At 41.2% G+C, this 17,895-nt stretch overlaps 1 protein-coding gene across 3 annotated transcripts in view; it reads right to left on the reverse strand.

Moving 5' to 3' along the window:
* SLC10A7 (solute carrier family 10 member 7) overlaps positions 1-17,895 on the reverse strand; it is a 264,784-nt gene that overhangs the window by 155,913 nt on the left and 90,976 nt on the right. For all 3 annotated transcript variants that reach the window (XR_012232376.1, XM_073576231.1, XM_073576223.1), the window contains exon 5: positions 10,698-10,736. Coding sequence is in view for 2 of the 3 variants with exons in the window: in XM_073576231.1 (XP_073432332.1) it covers positions 10,698-10,736 (39 nt within the window). In the remaining variant the exon portion in view is untranslated. The remainder of the gene's footprint in view (positions 1-10,697; positions 10,737-17,895) is intronic.

Raw genomic sequence — 17,895 nt, forward strand, 5'->3', positions numbered from 1 at the left:
TCTTTCAAAACTACAAGTCGTCCCACAAAAAATCCCTCACAAAGTTATGACGGCGGGAAAAAAAAAAAAGTTATGGCTTTTAGAACAAGCATGGAAAAAAACGAAAGAGCAAACAAGAAAAAAAAAGTCTGGATTCTTAAAGGCTCACACAACAACTCACAAACACCATGGTAGAAAGCGTTGAAATCTCCTCCACTGGGCTTTAGATATATGGAAATAAACAGAATAGAATTATTATTTTCTTCTGATTAATGGGTGCACTTTCAAAACACTTAAATAAAATAAATTATATATATATATATATATATACATACACTATGTGTTTTGAAAGTACACACATAAGAACCATCTGAAAATAATAATTCTGTCCATGTTGTGATCTAACATATATATTTTTCAGAGAATCTTATAACTAGAGTTGGATGAATATCAAAAGCATGCATTTGTTATTGATTGCTCTTCAGTGGTTGGATCAATATTCCATATTCATGTCTACATAAGGAAAGATCATCGGCTCATTACGAATTTAAAAAAAAAGGAAAGGGGGGGGAAAAAAAAAAAAAAAGGAGGCTTCATTGAAATCGGCAACTTTCTCCTGCATGTTAAACCGGCTCACACAATAACATGAATAATTTACTCCCAGAAACTTCACATGAGCCGAGTACTATCAGCCGACCACTGGCATTTTCACTTCAAATTTGTACACTCTTTAGTCAACACACTTCATCTGCATTTCTAACACCTGCTTCAGTCATCTGTGAAGTGCCGTTATGAACAAATTTCCCTTTCATCTTTATACTGTCCATCTAGAACGCATACACAAAAAATTATACAGGGGGACATAATTATTTAGCTTTCACGTGGGTGACACGGGTCTACTCATGGAAATATTTTGATCATTTGTTGAAAGAAAATGGTTATTCAATGGGATAATACCTAAAACACGCATGGCTTTTTATCTTTCTGAAATCAAACGTGTAATAGTTTTTCTTATCGTGCGGATCATTAATTATACATGGGGCAGGGGGATGAGATCAGGTTCATTGTACAGACGTGGTAGAATGCTTCCCTGTACAGGGGTCTGCGATGCAGCAGACATATGTATGGGGTTTAGCGATGGATGCACACCACGATCAGCTTCCTCGCCTGTCTCATCATCTACGGAGCCTCCTTTATCTATAAATGTCACCTGAGCAGTATCAGAACAGATTATTCATTGCTATGATCATAATTAGCTAGGATCCACCCAGGCAAAAATGAACTGCCCAGGTTTGCAACCAGGTCCGCTGTAGTACCCCTTTTAGCCATCAGGATGTGATGTGAGTAAAGTGCAAACATTTTCTATGTGAAAAATGTGATTCTGGGAATAAACTTTTAATTATGCAATTTACAACACACATTAAAATGCATACTTACTGTTAACAGACTACGCGCAATAACATTTATTTTCTTTAGTCTTGTGTAGATTTCATCTCTATCTGACCCCTGTGCATCCAGCTTCACATAGCGGACTGGCAGGTCCTATTCTTATCTACTAAAACTACATTCCTCACCAGCGCTTGCTTCTCCTCAGTGATACAGACTCCCTATCACTCTTCCGTGTGCTCCTGTCTACTCCAAAGTCTCTGATTATTAAGCAAATCTAAGTGTAGAATGCACTTTATTATTTTCTGCTCTACAAACACAATACACAACAAAAGTTAGAGCGCTATACTGCTGCTATACTGATTCATAGAATGTTAAGAGTTGGAAGAGACCTCCAGGGTCATCATGCCCAACCCCCTGCTCAATACAGGATTCACTAAACCATCTCAGACAGATGTCTGTCCAGTCTCCGTTTGAAGGCTTCCATGGAAGGAGAACTCACCAGTTGGAGCCCAATGTAAAACGTAGAGAAAACAAGAATGCAATGATTTAGAAGTCTCTTACAGCCATATTTTAGTCGCAACAGAACATGGAGCACAGATCAGAAGATAAAAGACATTTGACAATTTTATTTGAAAAAATTAACTCCTTTAGAAATTGATGGCAGCAACACATCTCAAAAAAGTTGGGGCAGGCATAACAAATGGCTGGAAATGTAAGTGGGGTACGAGTGAAAAACAGCTGGATGGTCAAGTTTTAACTAAGTCACACAACTGTATAAAAAAAGCAAGTTAGAGAGGTAGAATTTCTCAGAAGCAAAGATGGTCAAAGTTTCCCCAATCTGTGAATGACGGTCTAAAAATTGTGGAAAAATTTCAGAAAAATAATCCTCAATGTAAAATTGCAAAGTCTTAATTTCCCACCACCTATAGTACATAATATCAAAGATTCGAGAGAAATCCATGTGCACAAGGTTCAAGGTCAATTTTGAATGCTTGTGATCTATGGGCCCTCAGGGGCACTGCACTAAAAACAGACACGATTCAGTTGTGCAAGTTACTGCATGGGCCCAGGGAGACTTCCAAAAATGTAAATGAAGGCTGAAGAAGCCATATAGCAACGCAATACAGAAACACTTTATCTATCTCTGGACCAAAGCTCAATTAAAAGTTCTTTATCTAAAACCATGACTACCACGCCCTATGGACTAAAGAGGAGGAGAGACCATCCAACTAGTCATCAGGGAACAGTGCAAAAGCCTGCATCTCTGATTGTATGGAGCAGAATTAGTGCCTGTGGCATGGGCAGCTGATACATGCTTAGATGCATTATCGATGCTGATCATTATACGAGGTATAGAGGTTTTAGATCAATATATCTCACATTTGAACGTCATCTAGTTCAGGGAAGGCCTTGTATATTTCAGCAAGATTATAACTAAACCACACACAGCATCCATCACAACAGCATGGTTTCATTGAAGAAAAGTTCGGCAGATGAACTGTCCGCCTCCTGTCCAGACCTTTCACCAATTGAAAATATTTGGTGTATTATCAAATGAAAAATCCAGCAAAGATGATCCAGGAATGTTGAGCAACTAGAATCCTGCATCAGAAAAGAATGGGACAAAATTCTTCTTCCAAAATGCCACCAATTGGTCTCACTTTCCTGGCGTTTACACTGTTGTAAATAGCAGACCCTTTTCTTTACAATGGACATGGCCCTGTCCCAATATCTTTCATCTTCTGATTTGTGTTCTATGTTCTGTTGTGAATAAAATATGGCTATACGAGGTTATCAAATCATTGAACTTTATGCAGAGTCCCAACCATACATCAGTATAGTTGCAGTGTGGACTTCCATCATTAGCTTGTTATAGCAAAGATCAACTTCCCTGTGCACTACCATTGTGGAGTAGTCCTGCAACAGAGCAGTGAAACTGCTGCACATTCTGCCCTGTTGATGCATTTAACAAAAAATAATCCACTACAATAGGCATCAATAGTGCTGCATTTGCAGTTTCACAATACTGGTCTCAGCAGAAAGTAACAAACATAACTCAACTAATCTCAAACCCTGTACACAAAGCACCATACTGCATTAGCACTCTCATTTTAACTCAGTGTACGGCCCAACATACAAAATCTCTTCCCCCTTCTGCACCCTCTACTTTCAGCCCACTGTGCAGTATATTTTTCCCTTTCTGTTCTCTTTATATACAGCCCATCTTGCAGTATATCTCTCCTTTCTGTCCCCTGTATGTAAAGGGCATCCTACAGTATTTCTCGCTTTTTTTTTCCCCTCTATTTGCAGCTAATCCTGAAGTTAATCTTTACTTTCTGTGTCGTATTTATAAGCACAAATAGAGGTCAGCTTGTTATTGGCAGATGGGTACATACAATTTGATGAAAATGTGCTCCAAGATCCTCATATATTTACATGTGTAGCACTTGTGGAATTCCTGTTTTTGACATTTACAGATATACACTATGCATTGGAATATTCTGGAGTTATATAATTATTTGGAGGGCTTTCCCATGATGTAAATATAAAGGCATTTTTTAAGCCTCAGGAACCTCCACTAATTGGTAAACTAATCGTTCTATATGCTCCTGTCTATTCCTGTAACTCATACACATAAATGGAACTATTTTTACCTTGTCATGCTCACCACAATGTTAAAGCTAAGATTTCAATTCTTCCAATATGTGGGAGTTCTAAAGCTGAGCACATGAGCTGCCAGTACTCGCCTCTCTGTTACAGCCACAGCAGGTAGTTTTCTGCAGCACAATAAATGGCACCCTCATTTTCTTGACATACCGTAAATATCAAGGATCAAAATATTCTTGAAGCTTCAATGGTAGTGTGCACTCAGCTTTAACCCCTTAGTGACCAAGCCAATTTTTACAATTAGACCACTGTCACTTTAATGTCTGAAATCAAAGGCGGGAGCCATGTCGCGCTTGGAAACCCCCTGATGTACCGGTCCGCAACCATAACCCCAACACCGCAAACATAACCCCAAAACCGCAACCATAACCCCAACACCACAACCTCAACTCCAACCCTAGCACCAATCCTAATGAAAATACATTTTTTTTATTTTATTATTTTTAACTAACTAATGAGGTGATAAAGGGGGGGGTTTGATTTACCTTTTTTTATTTTGGTCACTGTGCTAGGGTCTATCACAGTGATCAAAATGATCCAATAGGAAAAATTTCATATTGTTGCCGGGTGCCGGCTGGCCGATTCCGGCAGGCGCACTGCGCATGAACCTGACATTTCCTTCCCGGAAGAATATGTCGAGAGCCGGGGGACAGAGCCGGAGGTACTGGGAGGGCTCGGGGGACCCTGTTTCTCTCTCCTCTGGTATGCTAGATCATATCAGAGGAGAGAGAAATAAATTGAAAAAATAAAAAAAAATTTTAGCGATCACCGTTATTCACTGATAAGACCGATATCGCAACACTGGGGACAGTAAAAATCGACCCAAATCATTTTCTCCGGGGTCTCAGCTATTCCCTTATTTCTCAGTGCCGTTAAAAAGTGAAACTGAGGAATAAGTACCCTTAGCTAAAAAGGTGCATCAGCGGTCGTTAAGGGGTTAAAGATAAGTAGCTTTTTAATTAAATGGAAGTGTAGCTGCAGAGAGAAAATGAAGTTATATTCTCTATGCAGTCACTTCCAGTCATCGGGGCAGCGCAGGCGGGTGTGTGTGTGTGGCGTGTCAGTGAAGAAGCAGGAAGTGTGGTAACGGTGTGCTGACTCTTCACAACCCATAAATGGAAGCGAGCAGCTACAGGATACTAACTTTACTTTATCCTTGTAGCCACACTTTTAGTTAGAAACCAACATATATTTAAAATAGTATTTACCAGCTGACGAGCATTATGGCTGCAAATAAATATCGCTTTTTGGCTGACAGGTTACTTTTAAATCACTCTATAATGAAATATATTTGTATTAATTCTTTACCATTTTCAAGACCTCATTTTCAGGACAATTAAAAATCTTTTTTAGAATTGTCTTCTCAAGTGGGACCTTTGTTCTCTGGAAACTTTTACAAGCACAAAGCAACACCATTACTGTACAGAAATAAGAAAAACAGCACGTAAATAGATGCCACTTTACTGAAAAATCACTGTACTGTATATAAAACATCTGCAGCCATGTTTTATATGTGATTGTCAATGCCTTAATTTTTCAATCAGTAGCTACAGCTACAACATCCTGGCAGCTTTGACATGCTTTCTGAATTATGATCCCAACTTACATAACTCATGTGAACGTGTGAGGAATATGAACATGAATTTCCCATTGTCTCTTTGATTTTAGTCTGAAATTTACCACATTACATTAGAGACTTGCATCTCTGCAATCTCCCATACTTTAAACAGTTGCTCAGCCTATATTATGTATAAATAGCACCATCCCGCTACAACATCACCAGCTAATCAGCAGGACTTTCCTTTATAACAATAGAAAGATTATAAACTACAACCAAAGCACCAGCGAGATAAAGGAGAATATCAGGAAAGTTAATAAATATAGGAAATATTAGGAAATGGCATTCATCCTACTTCCCAAATAGTTTCCCTTTATAAAACAGATTTTGTTTCCAGCACATCATAATCAGTGATTTGTTACATGCAAAATACGTAAAGACAAATTAAATTTATAATTATGCTATCTATATATATTACATACATATACGCACACACCAAAAATATACCGTATACATACACATAGACACACTCACAAATGGGAGTAAAGATCAGCTTTCAAATACTTAATAACTTCCTCTGAAATAGTCAATTAGCGTAGAGTTACGGGTTTAGTTTAGCTAGTAATAGATGAAACTCCTGGCCCTATTCCTGAATATTACCATATATGTTCTGTTGATAAATATTTGCCCAATGCTACCTGCGTTAAGCCAAACAGAAATAGTTGAAGTCCAGATTAAAACACAACAGGGCAAACAATAAATCAATTGTTATTCTGCGGCAATTTAAATTATCTGGGTCTGTTGGATTGTAAGGCAGATTCCTACTAATTACATAGAAAATAATGAAATGCATAACAAAAATCAAATGAACCGCAATTGAAAAGTTTGGAACACATAAAAAAAAATTGAGTTAGAAGCCGCAGTTATTTCTGCAATTGAATTCGTGTCATTAATTTGGAAGACAAATGGACATTGAATAATATGTTTATTTCGGAGTGTGGCCGATTCAGGGGGAATAGAGGTCCGCACTACAGAAATCAGAACTGTACAGTGAACAGAATCATTTTTGTCTTTTTTTTTTTTTTTAAACACCCACATGAATTTTGTTCCTGTCGAGAAGCCTGTAGCAACATGCATGAAAATTGTGTCATACGAACATTTAAAAAAAATAAAAAAAAGCAAAAAAAATGAAAAAAAAATTACCCCAAACAGTGCACTAAAATTGTGAAAAGTTAAAATATTAAGCTCCATATAAAAAGTCGTGTCGCACAAAAAAAAATGCTATTTTCTTACAGAAATAACGGTAATCTGCAGGGAAATCCTGTTTTAAACGTGTGGGTGTCTTACTAGATGTTTGACTTAGGGGAGAAAGTTATGCATCTTTATCACGCCTGCATACATAGGGAACTATTTCAACAATTAAAAAATACATTAGGGAATGAATCCACAAAGGTATACTCCTTCGCACCACAGTGGTTCTCTTGTCTCCGAGGTGCAGATTCGAGCTCTGATGATGCAGCAAAAGCTCTAGATTTAGAAATAATCTAAACTTGACAAAGAAATAATCTTAAAGTCATCATGATCTGAAAAGCTAATGGCGTAGTGAATGGAGACGAGTGCCACTGTGTGGGGTCAGAGGCAGTGCCGCCATGCAGCGCACCGAGCAGACATTGTTCTCTCCCCGGGGATACATAAATGCATGCTGCCAGGATCGGCCCCTTTGATAACTAGCTATGCTGAATTACTCAAACACTATCAAATTTTATTAAAACCTCATCAAGGGAAGAAATCAAATCACTTATTAAGCTCTACAATTATTGTAAAGCGAGCAGTTTAAATGAGAGGAGGAGATAATGACATTACTGGCTCAACTTAAAGAAATTCTCAACGGTACAATCCTGAGATATTCTGTTGGCCTGAAATTTATGTAAATTGAATTCATCCATAATTAGTTATTACCCGCTGAGTAAAAAAATAAAAAAACAGTTTTCTAAAACAATTAGTTCTTAAAGGCAATGCATTTTAATTGGAAATGGGCAATGTTCAGCAAAAGATTTTTATACTAAAAATTTTTAAAAAATAAAGTGTATACTGTAAGTATTGCATCTTCACAAGCACAATATTGTCAGGTCACCAAAAATGTGTGTGGGAAGCCATACCAATAAGGTTGGATAAAGACAAACACGACAAGATTTTGCAGTGTTCTGGGAAACTACTAGGACATAAAGCTCAAAAATAAACTAAGGGGGCCAAAAAGTCAAATAAACCCTCCCAAGGAGAGCATAATCGATAGCGTAATGTGGGCTTGTATGTCACGGCTGCAGCCGGGCCTGTTTACATTCCACAGTCACATCATCTGGAAGTGCAAACAAGAGCGGTTCGTGCGCAGGACAGACGTGCACCTGCATCTTAGGTGAAGAGGGTTCTGCTCTTCTCATTCGGGAGGTGAAATCCCTTCTGAGCAGCTGTAAACAATGTGTATTGCTATGGATGGAAGCTACAAACTTTGCTCACAATGCTAACCAAACAACTCAATATGTGAGTAATAATATAAAGAAAACAAAATACAATTAGCAAAAATCCATTGCTTAATTGAGTGCGAAGTTTACGTGGTCATCACAACTGAGATATCAACAATGCTTTTTTCACAGATTACACCATTTTATGGGAAAAAAAAAGGAATAAATCATCTAATCATGGAATGTTCTGGCACATTCAATGTATCAGCAGATTATTCACATTTACTTTGGGTTTTATTTATTATTTGTTTTACTATTTAAAAAAAGGGTAGCTTGTTAGCAGTTTTGATCCATAAAAACTACTGCCAGTGATAGATAGGATAGCTGTAGATATGTTCAAAAGTACCTTAATACTGCTGCTAAAACAGTAAAGTAAGAGAAAAAAAGAAAAAAAAAAAAAAAGTTTGATTCAAGCACGTGCCTTTCCCACATGTGCTCCACAGGCAGCCGCTGAGGCCGACGTGCCCCACAGGCAGCCGCTGAGGCCGACGTGCTCCACAGATGTACACTAAGGCTGACATGCTCCACAAATGGCCACTGAGGCTGAAGTGCCCCATAAAGGACCACGAAGGCTGAAGTGCCCCATAGGTGGTTGCTAATGCTGAAGTGCTGCATAGGAAGTTCCTAATGCTGAAGTGCTCCATAGGTGGCTCCCAATGCTGAAGAGCTGCACAGATTACCACTAAAGCTGAAATGTTCCATAGATGACCAATAAGTGTGAAGTGCTATCGGCTCTTAACCATAAAGGTCTCCACATTCCCTTCCCTCTAATCTTGAGTGACAGCTGTAGCAGTTTACTGGTTGGATGTTACAGCCAACACTCAAAGGCCACGGGATCATTTGTGCAGCCCTCATTGCCGACAGCCAAGAGCACTTGTGACTTTAGTGCACTTACAGCAGTAGAATCCAACTTTACTAATTAAGGATGATCTGCAAATAGTACAATCAAGTGTCTTTAAAAATTTTTACAGGTCTTGTACTTAGTACCTTCTGAAACTTATATGATGGACAGACTTCTTTAAACTGCAATATGCTTATCAACCACAAATATGGTATGGCCAGTTTGCATGAACTAATGCTGGATAGGGTCTGAATAAGGCTACATTTACACATCTATAATACAACAAGAAAACACAGAATGACAGATTTGTAAAAATACTCTGCAATAAAAAATGGCAGTAATCAGCAAGTGCTGGAGAACAAATACAGGGTATTTAGTCGATACTTTTTTTGCGCAAAAAAATGTACACCAAGCTGCTCCACCACGTCAAGGTAACCCCTATCGAAGCAGTCCCTATCTAATGTATTTAATCTGCTTTTATTTACACATCTATGTACGGACTACCTGCTGGTTTCCTGACCCAAACGCAGTCTTCTACATGCATATAGAATGATGTTGTGTTCATGTCAGGAGACCCAAGACCCATCTGTGCATTGCAGTCCATACAGACAGCAACACATTGATGTGTAAATATAGCCTAAAAACAATTTGTTCTATTTAGCTTCTTCCCTAGTGTCCTGCCAGTCAGTGCATACCAGAAAATAATGCTAGGTAGCTTTAGTCTTGAGAATATGTTTAAGAAGGAGATGCTTATAACATCTTTCAAAGAGCCTTTGGAACGTGCACAGAAAGGTAACGTGCTCATTAATGTCAACTGTTGCTTTCCTTTCCGTGTAAATGAAAGTAAAGTTACTAGTACAGTGTTACCCATACCAAATAAGTCACTTATGTATAAATAGAAGACATCAAATTGTTAGCTGCCTATAACATGATGATTCCTTCCTTTGGACTGCCTTCATCGCTTGTGATGTAGATGTAAAAAATGAAGACTAAATTCTATATTTTGTGCGTGTCATGAACGTATTTGCTTCCACTAATTCTATTTTTAAAGGTTTTGTCCACTGGAAAAAGATTCCTATAAAAAAAGGCGCAAGGAAAAAAAAAAAAAAAAAATCTGCTGACACCCCAACATACAGATATGACACATGTATGTGCAGGCGCATTCTTACATTACAGGAGATATACACAAGAAGCCACCAATACTCTCTGATCAGGTCGATGGAGGTTGATCTTTCCTAGACATTATTAGTTTCAGTATTCCTAAACTCTGGAGAAAGATCACTTACAATTACAAGTTCTAGTGGGCAGTAATTAGCATATATACATATTATCCCACCAGCCACAGGGCCTAGTTTCTCCCTTTAAGCAATAATCAATTTATGTGCCACACAATGCGTATACGAATCCTCAAGAGACTTCAGCGGAGATGGAAGATCCTTAATCATGTGCCGTGTGCTTTGGTCTCCACTATACTTGCACCATTTGTAGCTGCATAATGGATAGCCAACGCAGCTCATTACAGACAATAAGAAAATAAATCACTATATTGACATACGTCTTCATTATGACAGTTAACTGCAGCAAAGGATTTTTATTACAAAAAGGGATGCAATCGAATGTGGGAGAGACCGACGCGCAGCTGGGAGCCCATTACCTCCCTCCTCACTTTCGGCTCTATATTGTGGTTTACCAATACACAACAGACAATGACATTATGGATCTGTAAAATAGGGGCTGTACTTACCAAGAAACTCCCAAATGCAGAATTAAATATAGCGGCTGCCTGTAAAAAAATAAACAGCAATGCCGATTAATATACATTTATATATAAAAACAGTGAACATAGAAATGATAGAAAAGTTGTTAAGATTATGGTGATATACAAGAGAGTGTTATTATTTGTGATTTTCCATTAGGTTTTAGTTTTTTTTCAGCACTAGTTATACAAACTTTCCATACAACTTTTAGGTACCTAGGTTAGTGTTTAATTTATATTAAATATTTAGATTTTTCAATATTTGTATTTCATTGTGTTATGCCATTGAGTGCTCTCTGAAAAATAAAACAATGCAATGGACCTAACAGAAGACGTGGTTACGAATATGGTGATAATCATGGGAATGTTATTAATTATTCAAGATTTTACACAAACACATGTACCTGACCAATAAGTCCAGATTCATAAATTACGGCAAAGGCACACAGTACAGGTTTTGGTACAGCAATATTATGCACAGTGGATTTACTGAATCTTTAAAGAAGCACTCCCATCAAAATTGTTATCCTCTGGTCACACTGACCGCTGATCTCATTATCCAGGGCAGCCCGCATGCAGCCAGACGGCCAATCAGCGACTATTTGCTGAAGACATTACTGAGACGCTAAGGGAAAGTCCCTAGGACGCGAACATTGTTCATATAATACCGTATAATTTTGATTCATTGGGGTACGTATATATCAGTAGGCAGCGCTAAAAGAATTAACTCAGCTACTGATACATAAGTGGGCAGCAGTCAATGTGTTAATATTCTGCAATCATATTATATAGCACTGTGTACTTACAATTGCTCATTTTGCCTTTCTGTCCAGCTAATTCTTCTCTTTTCCATTAGGTCTATAATATCATGGGATTAAAATCTGACTAGCTGAATCCTTCTAAGCTCTATGTAAAAATAGGAGGTAAATTTTATCTGTATGAGTCGTAAGTCACTGCAAAACTCCCTGGAAGGGATGTAAGGAGCAGATGTGTCAGGAGTTGAAGAGAGGAATGATAAATGCAAGGCAAAGAGACTGTTTCTACATAGAGCAGAAAAAAGAGAAGAGTAAACTGTGTAGAAAGGCAAAATGAGCAATTGTAAGTACACAGTGCTCTATAATATGATGATTGCAATATATTAAGAGCATAAAAACTTTGATGGGAGAAGTGCTTATATAAAGACATAGCCTAGGACAAGAAATGATTATTCCCCCAGAAGGAATGACACGATTGTTCATGGACTGTACCCGATATTTAAGTAAATCATCATAAACTGCAAAACTAGACATGGAAATATCCATTTGTCGTATATACTCGTGTATAAGCAGAGATTTTCAGTACATTTTTTTGTGCTGAAAATGCCCCCTCGGCTTATACACGAGTCATTGTGCAGAAACCAACGGGGGAGGGGGAGCGGCGGCAGGAGCCGGTGGCTGGGACATAATACTCACATTGCTGTGCCATCGCTGAACATCCCCTGCATCATCCGTTGTCCCAGGGCTGGCAGCTTCTTCCTGGGTTGAGCGGTCACAAGGTATCACTCATTAAGGTCATGAATATGGACACAACTCCACTCCCAGGAAGACAGCTGCCGCCGGGACAACGGAGGATGCAGGGATGTTCAGCAATGGCATAGCAGGGTGAGCACAGAGCAGGATGGGGGGAGCACAGAGCAGGATGGGGGGAGCACAGAGCAGGATGGGGGGAGCACAGAGCAGGATGGGGGGAGCACAGAGCAGGATGGGGGGAGCACAGAGCAGGATGGGGGGAGCACAGAGCAGGATGGGGGGAGCACAGAGCAGGATGGGGGGAGCACAGAGCAGGATGGGGGGAGCACAGAGCAGGATGGGGGGAGCACAGAGCAGGATGGGGGAGCACAGAGCAGGATGGGGGAGCACAGAGCAGGATGGGGGAGCACAGAGCAGGATGGGGGAGCACAGAGCAGGATGGAGGGTAGCACAGAGGACGGGAGAAGCCTGAGGAGGACGGGGGAGCACAGAGCAGGATGGAGGAGCATGGAGCAGGATGGGGGGTAGCACAGAGGACGGGAGAAGCCTGAGGAGGACGGGGGAGCACGGAGCAGGGTGGGGGAGAACGGAGGACGGGGGAGAACTGAGGACGACGGGGGGAGCACAGAGGAGAACGAAGCAGGACGGGGGGAGCACAGAGGAGAACGAAGCAGGACGGGGGGAGCACAGAGGAGAACGAAGCAGGACAGGGGGAGCACAGAGGAGAACGAAGCAGGACGGGGGAGCACAGAGGAGAACGAAGCAGGACGGGGGAGCACAGAGGAGAACGGGGGAAGCCTGAGGAGGACGGGAAGGGATCACGGAGCAGGATGGGAGATCACGGAGCAGGACAGGGGGAGCACTTAGGAGGACGGGGGTGCACTGAGGAGCACGGAGGACGACGACAGTGCACTGAGGAGCATGGAGGAGGACAGGGGAGGACAAGGAACTGAGCCATACATAGAAGGATGGGACGGGGGAGCCAAGCCATGCGACTAATACTGTGGGGAAAAAACAATAATTCAGCACAAACGTTTACAATGAAACAATTGTTTTAGCCAAGACGTTTTCTAAAGGCAAAGTTTGTCCATCTTTCAAAACATCTAAGTCCTCTAGTGGCAGGACACTTCTCTACAGCTAAATCTTAGAATTTATTCTAGGAGCTTAGGACTTGTGTATGTCTACTGAACATTGACCCTGGAACAGCATGAAGGCCTTGCTCATACAGGGAGACGTCTGTAACTACACAACACTGCTTGGAAAACCATAAAAGCAAGTCACAAAACTAGCACAAATTCTTGAAATATAGCAATGTCTCTTTTCAATCAAAAGCTGTTTTTAGGTTTTTGATTCTCCGCATTCTGGAGTTTTTAATTTAAGGTCGTCGCAATAAGTTGTTTTTTTATTTTACTTCAAGATTTACTTTTGAAAAAAAAAAACTTAAGTACTTACATTAGCGATTCATTTATATTCATCCAGATTCACATCCATATGGGAGTGCCAAAGGACAACAGAGCACAGTGCTCAGCTATCTCTGGCGGTCCCAATAAAAATGAATGAAACAGATGTGAACATGATCAACCATTGCTCTTTTCACACAGAGCCCGTCAGAGCCCTGTTCTCTGGATCAGCAAAGGTCCCAATGTCCAGAGCCCCAGTAATTAAGATTTGCAGTATCCAATGGATAAGAAATAACTTCCACATGTGAGAACACCCCTGTAAGCTTTCAGCCCTAGAGTCCTTCAGTTGACCATGCGATGCCTATCCATGTACTGTATATGAAGTAACATCACAACACAAGTCATCCCTTTTATCCAACGAGATTTAGCTTATATTTCTTCCAAGGAAGATGCAGAAATGACGTGGAAGTGCAATAAGGACTGCGCTTGCTTCTGGTAGAGTAAAGGGTTCTTTATTCAGCCCTTTAGGCTGCGCTCGCTGAATTGCAACATGCTGCGTTCGGCGCACACGGGCGCATCTTCAAAAGTGTGCAGCGCACGCCAAAATCCTGCTAGCGCACGATCTGCGCACCCTATGCTAAAGATAGGGTGCGCAGATCGCAAGCGTCCATGTGCGCTAGTAGGAGGCGATGACCGGATGGGGCGGGCAGGGAGCCGGGAGGGGGCGGAGCTTAGCGGCGGCCGTGCGCAGGCCGTCGCTGCGCTATAAAGCGCAAATGTGAAACTAGCCTGAGGGTGTCATGTTACGTTTAAAGAGTCCCTGATGTGCCTAAACAGTGGAAACTCCCCCACAAGTGACCCCATTTTGGAAACTAGACCGCCCAAGGAACTTATCTACATGTGTGGTGAGCACTTTGAACCCCCAAGTGCTTCACAGAAGTTTATAACGCAGAGCCATGAAAATAAAAAATCATTTTTTTTCCACAAAAATTATTTTAGCCCCCATTTTTTTATTTTCCCAAGAGTAACAGGAGAAATTAGACCCCGAAAGTTGTTGTGCAATTTTTCCCTGAGTACGCTGATACCACATATGTGGGGGTAAACCACTGTTTGGGCACACGTCAGGGCTCGGAATGGAGGGAGCACTGTTTGACTTTTTGAAAGCAAAATTGGCTGGAATAAATAGTGGCACCATGTCATGTTTGGAGACCCCCTGATGTACCTAAACAATGGAAACCCCTCAATTCTAACTCCAACCCTAACCCCAACACACCCCTAACCCTAATCCCAACTCTAACCTTAACCACAAGCATAACCCTAATCCCAACCCCAACCCACCCCTAATCCTAATCTTAACCCTAATTCCAACCCTAACCCTAATTCCAACCCACCCCTAATCCTAATCTTAACCCTAATCCCAATCTTAACCCTAATCCCAAGGGGAGCTGATGATGACTGCGGCGACCGATCGCTGCCGTCAGTCGATGGCGGCGGCCGATCGGTGCCGTCAGTGGGGGAGTCTCATTGGTGTCTGCAGCCATGGCCGATGCTATTGTAGCATCAGCCATGGCTTGATTGTAATATTTCACCAAATTTCATTGGGGAAATATTACAAATCGCACTGCGCATGCGCCAGCCATTTTCCAAGATGGCGGTGCCCATGAGCCAGCACGGCGGGACACCGGGAGCCAGAGCGGGACTCGGAGGCACCGTGGAGGGTCAGGGGGAGTGATCGAACTGCGGGGCGAGCGGAGGGAAGGTGAGGGGGAGCAGATTGTGACAGCAGCAGCCAATCGCTGCTGTCAGTCCGTGGCGGGGGCCGATTGCTCCCGCCAGCCGGTGTGGTTGGGACAGATTAGTGTCTCCAGTCATGTCCGATGCTACTGCAGCATCGGCCATGGCTGAATTGTAATATTTCATCAAATTTCATTGATGAAATATTACTATCGCTCTGATTGGCTGTTGAAGGTGAAACAGCCAATGGGTTCTGCGTCCTGTAACCAATGTTTTAACCAACTCTCCTCTTCTTCGTACTCCTGGTTTGTACAGTACATAAACTGGATGTTAGGAATATTTTTCTCACTCCAGTTGAAAAGTTGCATGGGTGTTAAGAGTTGGTGGGAATATGGCCCTTGGAAGCTAGCTCAAGCTGCAAGGCGTTTCACGGTGCTTTTCCTAAAGTGCCATTCAGTTTCCTCTCCAATATCTTTCTTGTGATGGCAAACATTTCTAAATGTTTTTCCTGTTTTTATACTGTGCAGAAGAGCCATTCAAGAAGTAGTAAACCTTGCTCAAACTTGGTAGGACAGTTTTTATCACCGAAATCAACATTTTTTTGGAACAAATGAACAGCTATTGAGTCGAAGTAAGCACTCAGATATCAGATCTACACTTTTGCATTTTCTTACTTTACTTGATCCTGAACAACAAAGGAACAGAACAGTTCTCTGAAAAGTCTAAGCTTATTATTGCCGGATTCTGATGTTTTCTTTTAGGTGACTGTAGTAGCCCGACTGTTGGCAAGCTATAAATGAGTGTTTAAAGGATTAGACCAAAGTCCAAAGATAAATTTCAATTAATAAATCTTTAAAAAGTAAAAAATTCAACTAATGGTAAAATTCCCTACCATTCACTACAATTTAGGGTTCTGTTCATATTACCCACTTCCTAGGAAGATTCCTTTGAGAATCTGTAGTGCATGATGGTAAACTCAGACGAATAGTCATCTGCTGGCAGAAACTCCTGTCACTCCCCTTTCCGCACTGAAATGAAGGGTCATCATTGAAGGGTTGGGGGGCGTTCTGGGACATCCCGACACTCCCCCTTGCTCTGCTTGCCGCCCTGCAACGAAGCGTCATTGGTGACACTCGTTTCAGGGCCTGGTCCCTGAGGTGTGTTTCTTGTGCAGTGTCTCCTCGGTACGCTGTATCCCCCAGCGCCATGTGCAATGAGTGCAGCATCCGGTCTGCTGTCTGTTTAGATGAACAGCAATTGGTCAGCAGCAGAGCGGAATCACTATGCCCACCAGAGACCAGTAATCTCACCTGTGAGGCACTACTCCTCCTGCACACCGGGTATAGTGACACCACTCTGCTGCCGACTTATTCATTACTATTACTAACTAGACAACAAACCGGACACTGTGCTCATCACACAGGGCACGGAGGGAGACACTGCACAAGGGAGACAAAGAAGGGACCAGCCCCTTAAATAAGAGTCACTGATGATGCTTCGTTTCAGGGCGGCAAACAAAGCAAGTGTGTTAGGATGTCCCAGCCCCCCACACCACCACCACGATGATGCTTCATTTAAGGGCAGAAAGTGGAGAGACAGCAGTTTCAGTTCTCAGCCAGCAGATGACGATTTGTTTGAGTATCCAATCATGCACTGGGGATTCTCAAATTAATCGTCATTTGAACTGGGTAATATGAACAGAACCTCATTCACATGGCTGCAATGCACTTGCATTTTAGCTTAAAGTATCATGACCACAACTACCAGACTATGACCCCAAATCATCAAGATGGGCTTTGTTCATGCCAGTACTGATGAGGAGGTGCATTGGGGGTCAGAGGTGCCGGATTCATTAAGACGTCAATTCCACTTAATGAATCAGGAGTATCTTAAAAGTGACATGTGCCTCTACGCATCCTGCCACAAATCTTTCTCCAGAGACTGGAGTAAGACCTGTTATGTAAGGTAGGTCACTGCTTGTCTTTAATTATAGAAGTAGGAGTCATCATCCTCAGTCCTGTCCCACTCTGCTCAGTTTGCCCATTTTGGTTCAACTGGAAAAGACTGGTGTGAAAGCACAAAAGGTTGCAAAATGTTTGTGACTTTTCAAAACCAGATTTGTGCAGTAAACACTGATGAATCGTGGTCTATGGGTCTGATGACACTTATGGCATATTTGATCTATAAAATGCTGTTTGGATAGGTTAAGAAACAACCCTATTACATAGGGAGCACATTTCCACCTGCTTAAAGGTCTTCAATAAAACTGCCACAAGAATCAGTGTTAAAGCAATAATATACTAAATGCAATAATTACAGGAAATCACAAAAAAGGTGTACAATCTTAATGCAGTACAAAACTGTGTTCTAATGTAAAATGTCACTCAAAAATCTATTCTGCATTAGTTTTTAGCCGCTAGATGCAACCAGAACTAAGTTTCCACTGATGTCTGTTTTAACGTAGGCAGAACAGATTTACAGAAACGGAGATTGCATTCTCTATATTCAATCTTAATCTTACAAAAAGCAGTAATTTGTAAAAAA

Source organism: Dendrobates tinctorius, unplaced genomic scaffold (genome assembly GCF_039654945.1).
Source record: "Dendrobates tinctorius isolate UK_male_01 unplaced genomic scaffold, ASM3965494v1 ptg000008l, whole genome shotgun sequence".
NCBI lineage: Eukaryota > Metazoa > Chordata > Amphibia > Anura > Dendrobatidae > Dendrobates > Dendrobates tinctorius.